At 42.4% G+C, this 14,770-nt stretch overlaps 1 protein-coding gene across 1 annotated transcript; it reads right to left on the reverse strand.

Annotated features, from left to right (window-relative positions):
• Positions 1-373: 373 nt before the first annotated feature.
• On the reverse strand, positions 374-931 carry LOC122050829 (dirigent protein 1-like). The gene has a single exon (XM_042611703.1). It carries the CDS (start codon positions 929-931, stop codon positions 374-376), a length of 558 nt encoding a protein of 185 aa, XP_042467637.1.
• Between the last annotated feature and the right edge of the window lie 13,839 nt (positions 932-14,770).

The following is a 14,770-nucleotide window of genomic DNA, read 5'->3' on the forward strand; positions in this document are numbered from 1 at the left end:
TTACACTTCTAAAAAATATTTTATTTTAATTAACTACTTGGAAATTCTGCGGGTATATTTTATTTAATGTTGAGGTTGGCAGTTGGCACATGGTCAGCAGGTGTTTCTTTATGAATTAAAAACACGCGTAGGTACGGCCTTGAATAATCTAATTGGTTAGCAGGACACTTGTCAGTTCTTTCTCCGTATAATCCAACTCCAACTTTGATCCTTCGTTGGAAAATATAGCTGTATAAGCCATTAGATTAATATGAACAGGGAACTATTATATATATAGACTGATCTCCAGTTTCCATCCTCAAGAATTATTGAATAATTTATTTAATATTCTGGGAACATATATCATAGAAGATAAACTGATTAACGAACATCATCAACGGAATGTGACGTAGGCATCGAGTTGCGCGGTGAGTGTCGTGTTGGTGCTACGAATTTCTCGTGTCAAGAGATACCCTCTCGCCGATCGGAACCGGCCGGTGCCGCCGGTGATCGCTCGTTCGAATAGGGTCCCAAGCGGAGCCACCGGGAACAGCCCCTGCACGGCCAGTGAGCTCCCGTCGTACTCGCCGGCCGTGAACACCAACTGGAAGTTGGTAAGACCAGAATCCTCGGCGGTGCTCGAGCCGACTCCCATGCCCTGGTTCCGGCCTATGATCGGTGAGTCGGGGTCGACACTCTCCCTCAGGAGATTGTCATAGACGATGACGTTGCCGAAGCCGGCGCCCGAAGTGGAGGTGCGGCGCTCGACGGCGTACACGACGGTGGCGTCGGGGCCTGATCCGAGGACCCTCTCGTGGTTGTAGAAGCGCAAGTGCAAGTAGACGTCGGGGAAGATGGAGCGGGAGGAAAAGGCATCGACGGATGCCAAGAGAGCGACGGAGAAGAGGAGGAGGAGGAAGAAAGAGTTAGAAGGTGCCGAGGCAGGTGCCATTTGCAGGGAGACGATGAAGTAATTAACTGAATAATGTGTGCCAATTCTGGATGTTTAGGCGGATGGATGTTCGAGTATATAAAGAGAGAGAGGTCTTCCTGTCAAATCGTGTCGTCGGAGAAGGAACCATCGTCGTCTCCGGCGTTGCTTGCTTGCCTTAGCAGTATCACATGAGTGACTTCATCGTTCATCAAGTTAATTAATTATCTGTTAGATTAGAAGCCACACGCTGCAGGAAAATTAAAAGAACTTGAAATCAACTTTGCATCTCTATTTATCAGTATGACTAAAAACTGATTCTATTATATAATTTGCATGTATTGACACATAATTTTATTATGATATTTGTGCTTTATAATGACTAATTCTGTTTTTCCCATTTATTCTCTCCGCATGGTTGATTTTATTATTTTTTTTAACGAAAATACAGAATTATGATATTTATCTATTTTTAGGGGAATATATGAGAAAAATTCTCTTTCCTTTTTCTTCTTTTCAGAATTAATGTCATATGAAACCTACAACCTCGAAGACAGTAAGGATCGATCTAGAAATCTTCCTAGCGGTCTCCGGATGCATTGCACCAAAAGATTTCTTTAAATAACAAGAACATCCAACAGAAAAACCAAAAATACACCATTCGTCCATTCTGCTTCTTCCTTGTATCATCATCATCTTCATGTCTCCCAATTTAGCCAATTAATGATCAGCAGCCATCGACCTTGACAGAGTATGTTCGATAATTCTTATTTCTAAACTCTCCCGTTTCCTCTTTACCTAGTATAAAAGGATAATTTGTGATGCAGATATATCTGCATCACCCAAAGGAAATTATGGAGAAGTAGGAGGGTATTTTGATCTTTGCACAAGGAAAGGGTTTTCGTTTTGATTTTGCTCTCCGCCGGAGTAGGTGTTGGTTTTGGTTTTGCTCTCCGTCAAAGGAGGTTTTAAGAGGGAGGCCGCCGCGGAGAAGAGAGGTCTTTTTGGGCATTTTGGCTTCCGCCGCCACAAAGAAGGGGAGCCTTCGCATTTTTCGCCACGATCACAACCACGAGGCAGGCATGTCGCTATCCTCGCTCAGTACCACCTCGCTAGAGGCTCTCGCCGCCACCTCTCCAGAAACCTCGTACGCCTCTCTCTCTCTCTCTCTCTCTCTCTCTCTTCTTCGCGTTTTTCCAGCGCTGTCGCCTCACGTTGAAGATTGCCTCACTCTCGCGAGCGTCGCCTTCAACGTCATCCGCCGTCGATGCCTGCTGCCTCCATGACCAAATTAAACTACTCCTCCTCTCTTCCTCTCTCCCTAGCGGCAGCCATCGCATCCAGCAACCAAACGTCACTCCCCGCCTCACCTCCTTCATCGTATACCCCTCGCGCCGCCTTTGCCGTCGATCGGACCACACAACCCATGCACCGCCCTCCGGTGCACATCCAGTAGTTTCTGTCGATCACCCAGGGGCCTCTCCAATGTTGTCGTCTCTAGCGTTGTCGTCAGAGGCTTCCCACCTCCAGCGACTGCCTCCTCCAGTGGCTGTCCGCCTCCAGCGGCTACTGTTGAAATCAATAAGTAGAGGAAAGAAATAATATAAAGTTTTTTGATAATCTTATTACTAAAACCAATAGGCTTATTTATACAAATTATCCAACACAATAATAGAAAGATTAAATAAAGCATACAATCATAATAATTATAAACATAGTAATATAATAGACTTGGAAATATTATTTTTCATATTTAATTCATGTCGATCTTGATTGTGTGTCAAATATAATAAATCTCAATTGATTGAAATCAATTAGAGATTATTTCCACTATTATCATTACCTCCCGACAAACCCAACAGGAGTGCCTGAACGTTGAGTTTGAATGCTAACTTGGTGAAACGTTGTCTGTATAATGACTTAGTAAATATATAAGTAATTTGATCTTTCGTAGAGATATAAGAAATCGAAAGTTGTCGAATCGCCACACGCTCACAAACAAATTAAAAACAATCTCTACATGCTTGGTACGAGCATGAAAAACAAGATTTGCCACAAGATAAGTTGCTCCAATATTATCACACCATATTTTAGGTGTAGCAGTTGGGAAAAAGTGTAATTCTGAAAGAATAGATTGTAGCCAAATAATTTCTGACGTTGCATTAGCAATAACTTTATATTCAGCTTCAGTACTCGAGCGAGAGACTATAGGTTGCTTCTTTGAAAGTCAGGAAATAAGATTTCACTCAAGAAATATAGCATATTCACTAGTAGAACGTCTATCTTTGTGAGATCCAGCCCAATTTGTATCACTGTAGGCACTCAACTCTCGTGAAGACTGACGATATAAAAGAATACCATGTAGAATAGTGTCTTTGAGATATCGAAGAATTCACTTAACACCTTCCCAATGATATTCAGTAGGAGCATGCATAAATTGGCAGACACGATTCACAGCGAAAGCAATATCAGATCGTGTAATTGAGACATATTGTAGGGCATCAACAATACTACAGTAGATCTGGAGGTCAGACATCAAAAAAGAGGATGAAGGTGCAGTGAAACCACTCTCAACGATTGGTGTGGAGATAGGACATACATCATCCATTTTAGCTCGTTGTAGGAGTCCAGTAATGTATTTGTTGTAAGAGAGAAGGCAACCTTCAGAATGTGAGAGAACCTCTATGTCAAGGAAAAAACGAGCATTGGTAAGATCTCGAGTAGGAAACTCTTGACGAAGAAGATGTAGTAAAGTAGTAATGTCATTTTGATCACTACCAGTTATTAATATATCATCCACATAAATCAGAACAAATATTGAAAATTCCTCATTACATTTGTAGAATATGGAAGAGTCTGTTTTTGAGTCAGAAAATCCCTGAGTATGAAACCAGGTAGATAGACAATAAAACCATACACAAGGTGCTTGTCGAAGACCATATATAAACTTCTGAAGTTGACACACATGTGTTGAAAGTTGCGGATAGATGAATCCAGGAGGTTGCTCTATATAAACAGTTTCTTCAAGATGTCCATGAAGGAAAACATTGGAAACATCTAATTGGCGTATTGGTCAATTGAAGCTTACAGCTATAGATAGTAGCAATCTAATAGTTGTAATTTTGACGACTAGACTAAAAGTATCATTGAAGTCAATACCTGGTTGTTGATTAAAGCCTTTAGCAACAAAGCGAGTTTTATAACGTTCAATAGAACCATCTGCATGATACTTAATTCGGTAAACTCATTTAGAGTCCACAATATTCATAGATGGGGTACGAGAGACTAAGCTCCAAGTTGCATTACGAAGAATAGCATCAAATTTTGTAGCTATCACAGCACGCCAATTTGGATCTTTGACTGCCTGTGTAAAACTAGAAGGTTCAACAAAATTTGAAGAAGCAATAAGAGCACGTGGAAGAGGATAACGAGTGGAAACTGGATGACATCGTGTATAAATATCGCTTAGAGGAAGCATCCGTCGAGAAATTCAAAGAACACACTATTATCAAGAGCAAACTAACGGACAAAAAGTACATTTTTAGTAATAGAAGGAACATGAAGAGTGTTGCACATGCGAAAAGTACGACCGCATGAGTGAAAAGATGTGTTTCCAATGTGGATAATTTGTAAACCTGAGTCATTACCTATCTGTACCATGTCGGGTCCATCATAAGGCGAAGCTTCTGTGATCATATTATATTCCGGTATAACATGATGAGTTGCTCCAGAATCCGGATGACATCCTGGGTTCTCAAGAGTCGATGAAACTATATTAGGAGAAATAGAATATGAGAATGCTCCAGAATGAGATAATTGGGTTATAGAATGCCAAGAAGGTGGTGGTCGATTTGAAGATGCGTGCTCTCCTTGTGAAATAGTTGGTTGTCCCAATGCTGCAGGACCACCAGTAAAATTTGAGTTAAATCTTTTAGGATATTGAATACCAATATGTCTAATTCTGAGATAAATTTGACACCCTCTCCGACTATAAGACCAATCAAATCTTTTAGAACAATGAATACCAATATAACCAACGATGTGATAAATTTGGCATCGGTCTAAACTTTGCTTTTGACCACCTTGATGTTGTTGAGTATCTGACATCGAAAATAAATAACTCATCCCTTGATAGTAATAGATTTTACTGGAAGAATTTTCGGTGGTCGGAAATAATACTTGGCACCGGAACCTTGTTGTCCAACGGAAGCGATAAATTAGAAGCTTGGTGGATGGTGACGACCACTTATTGTGGGTGGTAGAGTAACTTTTTATCGACGGCGATAAGAAAGCATAGGGCTTTTCTGCGTTGGCTTAGGCAACTATCGATGGTGAATAAAAGCACTTGTTTGTCATGCTACGATTAATGTTGTCGAAGTTGCTACTGTCGATAAAAAAGAGTTATTGATGAAAGGAGAAGAAAAGTTGTGTTGGATCGTAGACGTTCGATAGAGGGGGTGAATATCGAAAAACGTTCGAATAGGAGTAAACACAGCGGAAAAGTAAAACAATGCTAACACAATTCACTTTACTTGGTTCGTAGCCTGTGTCGACTCCTACTCCAAGGCCCGCGGTCGTTGATCGCTTTCGGTGGACAATCACTATCAATTCGAATATTATAGAGTTTAAGTACAAGAATTGACAGAGAAAGAAAATACCGACAACATAATGAAAATAAAACCAGCACTGAGTCGGAAAGCTTTTCGCGGCGTCGCGAGAGCACAGAGGAGCAGATCTTGGATTCTTAGTTGTTGTTGAAGCTCTATCTCTGCCCCTTCTTTTGTAAGAGGCTCGGGGCGCCCCGGATCCCTTCTGGGCGCCCTGGTAAGACGTGGCAGGTCCAACCAGCGAGCTCCACGTGGCGACGGCGCGATCAGGATAAAGTTGCCTCCCGGGCACCCGGATCTCCTCCAGGCGCCCGGACCACCTTTTTCCAAGGAACACCTTTCCTGCAAAACAAGGTTAGTCCGAGGTAAATAGATAATGTATATCCTGCAAAATAAAGTGTTAGTTCAGTTTATAGTTTAACAAAAAGAGTATGACTTAGATTCCGTCTTTCCGAGACCGGAATCTAATCACGATCTCAACTTAGATATCCGAAATGGATCTAAGCCGAATCGACGCCTAATGTTCCCTTCCCGGGAACGCGTCCTCACAGTCACTCCCTTCCAGTGACTTACCTTTACTCACCTGTCAGACGTCTGGTCAGCCCTTCGACCCGTCTGGACTTCTCGCCAAGCGTCCGGTCAGCCCGTCAACCCGCTTGGACTTCTCGCCAGCTATCCGATTAGCCCGTCGACCTAGCTGGACTTCTCGCCAAGCGTCCGGTCAGCCCGTCGAGCCGCTTGGACTTCGTGACAAACATCCGGTCAGCCCGTCGACCTATCTGGACTTCGTCTGTACACTCGGTCAGAGTGTTAAATGACGACAAACCTAACTTAACCTGATTTGTCATTCATCAAAACCTGAGTTAGACCGTTAGTGCTAACCGCACCAACAAGTTGTTATTACCGAAGTTGCCAAGGTTATCGCACTGTAGACGATGATTTCAAACCTCGATGTAGAAATTCCTGTAGTTGCTGTAATACAAATTCGGAAGAGGAAAATTAAGAAGAAGAGAAGATGCCTCTTATACCATGTTGAAATCAATAGGTAAAAGAAAGAAATAATATAAAATTTTTTGATAATCTTATTACTAAAGTCAATATACTTATTTATACAAATTGTCCAACAAAATAATGGAAAGATTAAATAAGATATACAATCATAATAATTATAAACATAGTAATATAATAGACTTGGAAATATTATTTTTCCTATTTAATTTATGTCGATCTTGATTGTGTGCCCAATATAATAAATCTCAATTAATTGAAATCAATTAGAGATTATTTCCATTATTATCATTAGCTGCAGCCTCCACCTCCTCCACAGCCACCGCCCTCCGAGCAGCCGCCTCCTCCGGCGGTTGCCTCCTCCAACGGATATCGCCTCCGGCGATCACCACCTCCACCTCCTCCACAGTCGTCGCCCTCCAGGCAGCCGTCGCTTGGGTTCTTAGACTTGTCCACTATCCCTATTCCATTTCGGTGCTATACCACTTGGTTCACTTCGACTTTGTATCGCCTATTTCCGTTCCGTGTTGTTTATTTGCTCCGGCCTTCAAGTCGATGTGGTGTCCGGCCGATGAGCCGATGTGGTTCAGGCCTTTAAGTCATTGATATGTTCCAGCTCATTGGCTCCACATGACCTTTGGCCCTGTATTGCCCCGGGCTTCGCGTCGACTCCGTTCTCCATCCAGCCCGACCCTTCAGGCTATATAAAGTCCCGCCCCTGCGAGCCAATATATAGGGAGACTACTGCTTCCCTTTTCATATATGACATTTATATTCATCATTATATTTTTATATCAAAGGAGGCTAACATGAGATGGCTCATCATCTCTGTTTGCTCCTGCGGGCTGAGCATTACGATCAGTTCATCAGTCTACCAGAGGGCGTCCCTCAGATCAGGGTACGCCACCGTACTCATTTTTTATTCATATTATTGCTCTACTATTATTCCGTTGCTTATATATTTTTAGGACATGCCTCGAGCATCAAGGTACCAGGGGCTGAGATAATTCGGTCGCTGGCTACAGGTAGAGTTGACCAGAGGTCTCCTGATTATTTGATCAACATAGAAGACAGTTCATCATACCCTCTACCTCCGAGGCATGGCGACTTGGTCAGCATTGCAACCACATTATCACCGACAGTTCCATCTTCTCAGATTCCCGAAAGGATAAATCTGATTCTTCAATCTTGATTCAGGGGTGACATAGGGAAAACTAGACCTCGAAGATTTAAGGTCGACAAGTTTAGAACGTTATTTGCAATGAGGTGTTCAAGGAGCGAGTTTTGGCTTTTGAAGCTTGCGGTGTTTGTTATTATATGTTGCCTAGCTTTAACACTCGCTTACTCATCAAGTATTTACATTGAACAACCATGGCATTCGAGTTACATGGTACATGTGTTTTTTGTCGACTAAACTTGTATGTCATGAAATTATAACATCAAAACTTCTCCATGCGAACTTTTAGTTTGAACTCATTATTGATCAAAAATTGAACTCACTATTGCTGCTTTGTCGGCATCAACCTGCAAATGTGTCACACCTTTGGAGAAAAACATTTGCAGATCCACGATATGCATTGGACTCGGTTGTAAATTGGGAAAAGATTTCTCAAATTCCAGAGATATTGTTAGAGGAGGAAACCGAGAAACGACTTAGTAAATTTCAACTTATCGGAAGTTAGACTATGGCACCAAACACTACAACAAACAAAGTTTTCTTGAGGTAGATGAATCCAAAGATTTTTATTATTATTGATACGGTGCATAAAGATGGTGTATGGTAGGACCAGATAGTTAGAAGTCAAGGGGACTTAGCAATCAGAAGTCAAGGGGGTGTGACAGTCAGTAGTTAGGGAAAGAAGGAGTTGTACCGCCTGACGTCATCAACCGCATAATTCCTGATCGGGTGTTTATAGATCGGGATTCCAGATCAGAGACATAAGGCATAACTTGGAGCAAGGCATGACCTTCCTCGACTGGTCTGGTTCCTTCAACCCGATCTGCATAGACAGGCATGGTACTTTCAGTAAGACAACCCCCAACCGACCTTCCAGTACTCCAAGCATGGAGGAGGGGACCCTAGTCACAGCTTGTCTCTCTCATCAAGACTTGAGCTAGGTACCACATCCTAACAGTCATCCCGAGCTGTCCGTAGCTAAACTCGGGAGGGACAGAAGGCACTAGGCGACAACAATATTAGGGAATCATAACCGTCTGTCAGAGAATAGTTGTCAAATGTCAGGGAGTATTCCAATGGTATGTTGTCATCTACGAATGGAACCTTCTTTCAGACCATAGGAGGGTGCCACACTCCCTCCATCACCCTGACAGACCTTAACACTCTACATTCTCTGACATCGGTCAGTCTCCAGAGGTACACGCGATCATATAAAAAGTGAGGTCCTCTCCCTTGAGTAGGTACGCTTTCTCGCACATTTACACTTGTGTTCTACAATTCTCTTTCCTTCGTACACTATTCTTCTGGGAAAAAGTACTTGACTTGAGCATAGAAGGGCCTGCGTCGGGGACTTTTTCCCTGGTTTCTGGTCTCAAACGTTTCGTGTGCTTGTCTGAGTATGCGTAGAGCCTAAGTATCGCCAGGTAGGTCACCACCATCCTTCAGTTCCATGTGGGGGTTTGTTTTCTGGTGCATACATGCCAGGTACCCCTGAGTCGCCTCTCCATCAACACCGATGACACCTCAACCGACCTTCATCTGACTTAGATTCCGGACAAGATTAATTTGGCACCGCCCGTGGAAACTTCCTTCACCTGTTCTGGAGTGTGAAGACGGAGGATACCGGAAAGATCAACGTCACCATGACAGTAGGAGACTATGAACTATTCAAGGAGGCCAAGAGGCAGGCGACTTCCGAAAAATAGATTACTGCTTCACACTCACACAAGATGCCAGCAGTTTCCAAGGATCCGACTCGTGTCTCAGATAGGGGATGTAAAAGAAAACAGTCTGAGGATTTCTCTCGAGCCTTTTATTGAGAGCTCTGCCCAGACTATTATAATAAGAAAGAGTAACCACAGGCCTCCATAGCCGAGAGTTCCCCGCCTAGAGATTCAAAGAAAAGGAAAGTCATAGTCCTCCAAGAGGAGCCGAGGGAGCTGCCTAAGGAGCAAGTGCCCTTCTCTCTAAGGGTACTCGAGGAAAAGCTACTGAAAGGGTACAAGCCCTCAGCTATTGGGGAATATAATGGTAGCAAGGACCCGGAGGATCACCTCTGAAAATTTTGGAACGGTGCATTGCTACATCAATACAGCGAAGCCATCAAGTGTCGCGTGTTCTTAAACACTTTATTCAGCTCGGCACAAAAATGGTTTGATGGATTGCCGAACGGGTCCATCACCTGCTTCCAAGACTTCAAGACCGTTTTCCTGTGTCATTTCGCTAGTAGCAGGAAGTATCAGAAGACACTATTGTCTATTTAACCTCAAGCTGTTAGAGTGTATACTGAAAGCCTAAGCTTTTGTAGACATTTATTTTGAATAAAGAATCACATTTGGTCAAATTATCTACATTTATATGTAGTTGTTCAATTAATTTATATTGTAGATAACATAGTATGTGGTGTTACATATAGAAGATAATGTTATCAGCACCTTATAAATTATAAATAGTAGCTCACGACCAAGATGGAAAGGAACAAACCATTGGAAGGTCGTAGTGTAATTAGGTATTAGTTTATCTTAACTATATAATTACACTAGTATACTTAGAGTGTATTGAGTAGGACCATTAGAGGTCGTTTCTTTTATACTGACTTTATAAATGAACAAAGACCTCAGTTATTATGGAAGTATGTGCTCTTAATTCTAATATAATAACAAGCACATATATTTGATATTTATTTCTTTAATTTATCAATGGGTAAGATTTAGTTTGATAAATCAATAAGCCCGATAAGTTGGGAGATGATATCACTTATAGCGTGTGTTGTTGATTATAAAAGGAAACTGTGTCCTAGAAATTTAGGTTGAGAATGCCCCCAAAAGGAGCTCATAAGGATTGTCATGTTAAGCCTTGCAGGTGGACTTAGTCCGACATGATAATAAGGTTGAGTAGTACTACTCTTGGACTAAGATATTAATTAAATAAGTTGTCAGTAATTCATTTAATTAGTGGACATTCATTATCTTAAACACAAGGAGACTAACACACTCATAATAAGAAGGAGCCCAAAAATATAATTTGGGATTGGTGCGGTAGTTCAATAATAGTTCTCTAGTGGAATGAATTATTATTGATAAAATTAAGTTGTGTGTTCGGGGCGAACACGGGATGCTTAATTTTATCAAGAGACCAAAACCAATTCCTCCTCTCGGTCCCTATCGTAGCCTCTTAGTTATAGATGTTGGTGCAATATCCCTCAGGTCAAGGTTGACCTGGGTAACCAAGCTGAGTCTTGGTTTGGATTTAGATGTTTGACAATAAGATATTGATTGAAGAAGAGTCAAGTAGGTCAAGGTTGACTGGATACTTGACTGGGAAGTCCTAACTGGGATGTTAGGCAAAATGAAAGTCCTGGTGAGTGAAGCCAGGCAGAAGAAAAGTCCTGGTGAGTGAAGCCAGGCAGAAGAAAAGTCCTGGTGAGTGAAGCCAGGCAGATGGAAGTCCTGGTGAGTGAAGCCAGGCAGATGAAAGTCCTGGTGAGTGAAGCCAGGTGAAAGTCCTAGTGAGTGAAGCTAGGCAGATGGAAATCCTGGTGAGTGAAGCCAGGTGAAAGTCCTAGTGAGTGAAGTTAGGCAGATGAAAGTCCTGGTGAGTGAAGCCAGGTGAAAGTCCTAGTGAGTGAAGCTAGGCAGATGGAAATCCTGGTGAGTGAAGCCAGGTGAAAGTCCTAGTGAGTGAAGCTAGGCAGATGGAAAACCCTAGTGAGTAAAGCTAGGTGAAAGCCCTGGTGAGTGAAGCCAGGTGAAAGTCCTAGTGAGTGAAGCTAGGCAGATGGAAATCCTGGTGAGTGAAGCCAGGTGAAAGTCCTAGTGAGTGAAGCTAGGCAGATGGAAAACCCTAGTGAGTAAAGCTAGGTGAAAGCCCTGGTGAGTGAAGCCAGGCAAGGGAAAATCCAGATGGATCAAGGATGACCAAACATCTGGTGGAAGTCCAAGTAGGTCAATGGAGTGACCGGATACTTGGCACGACGAGTAAAAGTCTAAGTGGGTCAAAGGGATTGACCGGACACTTGGTGGGGAGTCCTGGCAGGTCAAGGGAGTGACCAAATGCGAGGCATGATGTACCAACAGGTCAAGGTTGACCGGATGTTGGTTAGGGAGGTTTGGAACTTGGTTTTGGGCAAAAACCAAGTGCTGGATCGATCCGTGGATCGATCCAGGCTGTGGATCGATCAGTGGATCGATCTAGATTCTTCCCAGCGAACAGAAAGCTTCTGGATCGATCCGTGGATCGATCCAGAGGTCCCGATCGATCAGCCGATCGATCGGGACGATGCTGCTTCGCGCGATAAGCGCTGGATCGATCCGTGGATCGATCGGCAGCGATAAGCGCCGGATCGATCCAAATCCTCCCCGATCGATTCGGAACATTCGAATCGATCGGGATCCGACCGTTGCGTCGGGTTTAAAGCCGCAGGCGAGCGTGGTCTTCGGCATCTCTTCACGAGCTCTTCTCAGATTCATTCCAGCTCCTCCACAGCTCTCTACAAGCACGTGATCGCCAGTTCTTGAAGGTTCTTGGAGGCTTTCCAAGTCAAGAGGCGGATCTATTGCAAGAGGAAGAAGTTAGGGTTAGGGTTTTTACGGCACATCTTGTAAGCTTTTGCTTAACTTGTATTTCCCTTTCTTCTTCTTGTATTGAGAGTGTTGTAGGGCTTCTCCGCCTTTGGTAGTTACCATAAAGGAGTGTTATTCATAGTGGAGGGTGCGTGCGTGGTGTGGATCCTTGGACTAGTCACCTCTTGTGAGGTGGATACCAAGTAAACTTCTAGTGTTAGCGTGTTTGTGTTTGTTTATGTATTTTCCGCTGCGCATTCTTGAAGAAACAAGCAACAACAAGCAACACCGAGCACCGAGCGAACACGACAAGCTATTCACCCCCCCCTCTAGCTACTTTTGGTCCTAACAATAGAGTACTATACCCACCTTTATACCCATGTTATAGGGACCGACCAAGCTAGCTTGGGGATCAAGCTAGGGTCGGCCAAGCCTTGGTCCATGGGTGGTCGACCCTAGCTTGAACCCAAGCCTAGGTGGCCAGCCATTAAAAATACAAAAGGAATTTTAATTTTTAAATTTTTTTCTTATGTGGAATACATGATTTAAAAGAGAGTTTAAAAATTAAAATATTTCCTTTTATAAGATTCTACAAAAGATTAAGAGAAGAGTTAAATCTCTTTCCTTATTTGTAGATTAAAAGGTTGATTTTAATTTTGGTAAAAACTTTCCTTGTTTATAAATCATCCACAGGTTGAAAAGATAAATTTTAAAATTAAAGAAATTTCCTTTTATAGCATCAATCATGAAGGAATTATTAAAGAGAAATTTTATTTTTAAATTTTTCCAGAAGCAAATTAGGAAACTTTAATTTTTCTAGCGAAAAATTTCCTTGTTTGCTTGTTTGATGTGGCCGGCTATAAGCATGTAGAAAAGGATTTTAATTTTAATTAATTAAAATTTTCTTTTTCAATGGAAAAAAGAATTAAGGAAGGTTTTATTAAATTTTCCTTATTTGCCAAGACTAAGGAATATAAAAGAGGGGTTTGGGTGCCTTCATGGACACAACCTCTATTCTATTTCTCCCTCTTTTCTTCCTTAGTGTGGTTGGCCCCTTTAAGTTCTCTCCTCTCCTTGGTGTGGCCGAACCTCTCTTCTTTCTTGGAGATCAAGTGGTGGCTGGATCCAAAGAAGGAGAGAAAGCTTGCATCCCTTGGAGCTTGGTTGGTGGAAAAAGTTCTTCATCCTTTGGAAGTTTTGTGCTTGGCCGAAACTTGAAGGAAGGAGAAGAAGGTGCTAGGTGGTTCTCGTCTCGGAAGATAGTTGCTCACACAACGTCCGAGGTTAGAAGAGAAATACGGTAGAAGATCAAGAGGTCATTATTCTCAAAGAAAGGTATAACTAATAATTGTTTTCCACATTATGTTAGTTTTGTTTCTTTGTAAAACTACCAAATACAAGAGGCATGCGATTCTAGTTTTTTGAATTATTTTTCGAAGTTGTGTTCTTTTGTTTTTTCTTTTCCTTGTGATTTGATTGTTCTTAGCGGTTAACCTAGGGCTACTATAGGAAGGTTAAATATTTAATTTCCTTAAAAGGCTTTGTCTAATCGGTGGTGGTTGCTCCCATATCCAAGAAGGCCAAGTGTCTCGCCATGCAGTACTGGAAGCCGATTTTGGAAATAGATATTTAATTGTCTTCGTGACCTAGGTAATTTGGATCGAACGTGTTAAGTTCCGCAGGAGATCCAAATCTAAACCTAAAAGAACAAATAAATTAAACTTAGGATCAAACGTGTTAAGTTCCGCAGGCGATCCAATTTTAATTTAAAAGAACACATGGTAGCTAGGAAAAGGTTCAGACCTTTGTACAAAATTTTTGTACAGTGGAACCATTAGGTTTTCCGAGTAGCAACCAACACAAGCAAGGGTATGCCGAACCCTTGAGAAGCTATATTAAATGCTTCAACTAGATAGCTCAGAACGTCCCATCCGCTACCTCAAAGATATTGATAGGCGTCTTCTCCCATGGTCTAGTAGAGGGGGAGTTCTTCATGGGCATGTCTTCTTCTAATAAAGGTTGGAAGTCCCATTTTTTTTATGTGCAGCTACTCGCCCCTGTGGCTTGGCCCATTGAGTGACTCTCTGGTCTTCCTCCTCTTTCTGAATTGAGTGACTATCAGCACCATCCAAATTGCTTTGCTGCTTCTGAAAAACTGGACAGGGTGCAACTCCAACTCCCTTCCTTACTACGGGAGAGTGTGCTATATACCTTTGGGCTGAGTCCCATCCGAGCGCCCTTGACTGCACCTTTTGGTAAGATCAACCAACTCTTCCGTTATATCTTCACTAACTGAGGTATTTTCTTTTACCCGCAGAAGTCATCATGTTCAAAGCTTTCGCCCTCGACTCCTCCACTCTGTCTAGCGACATTCTACAGAAATGCAAAAGAGAGATCACTTCTAGCCAGGAGGTTCCCCAAGCCTCTCAACAAATGGGAGAACAGGAGGTCCTGGAAGAAGAATCTCGCCCTTCAGTGGAATCTCCTATCGTCACTGCTGCTAGTG

Source organism: Zingiber officinale, chromosome 3A (genome assembly GCF_018446385.1).
Source record: "Zingiber officinale cultivar Zhangliang chromosome 3A, Zo_v1.1, whole genome shotgun sequence".
Taxonomy (NCBI): Eukaryota; Viridiplantae; Streptophyta; class Magnoliopsida; order Zingiberales; family Zingiberaceae; genus Zingiber; species Zingiber officinale.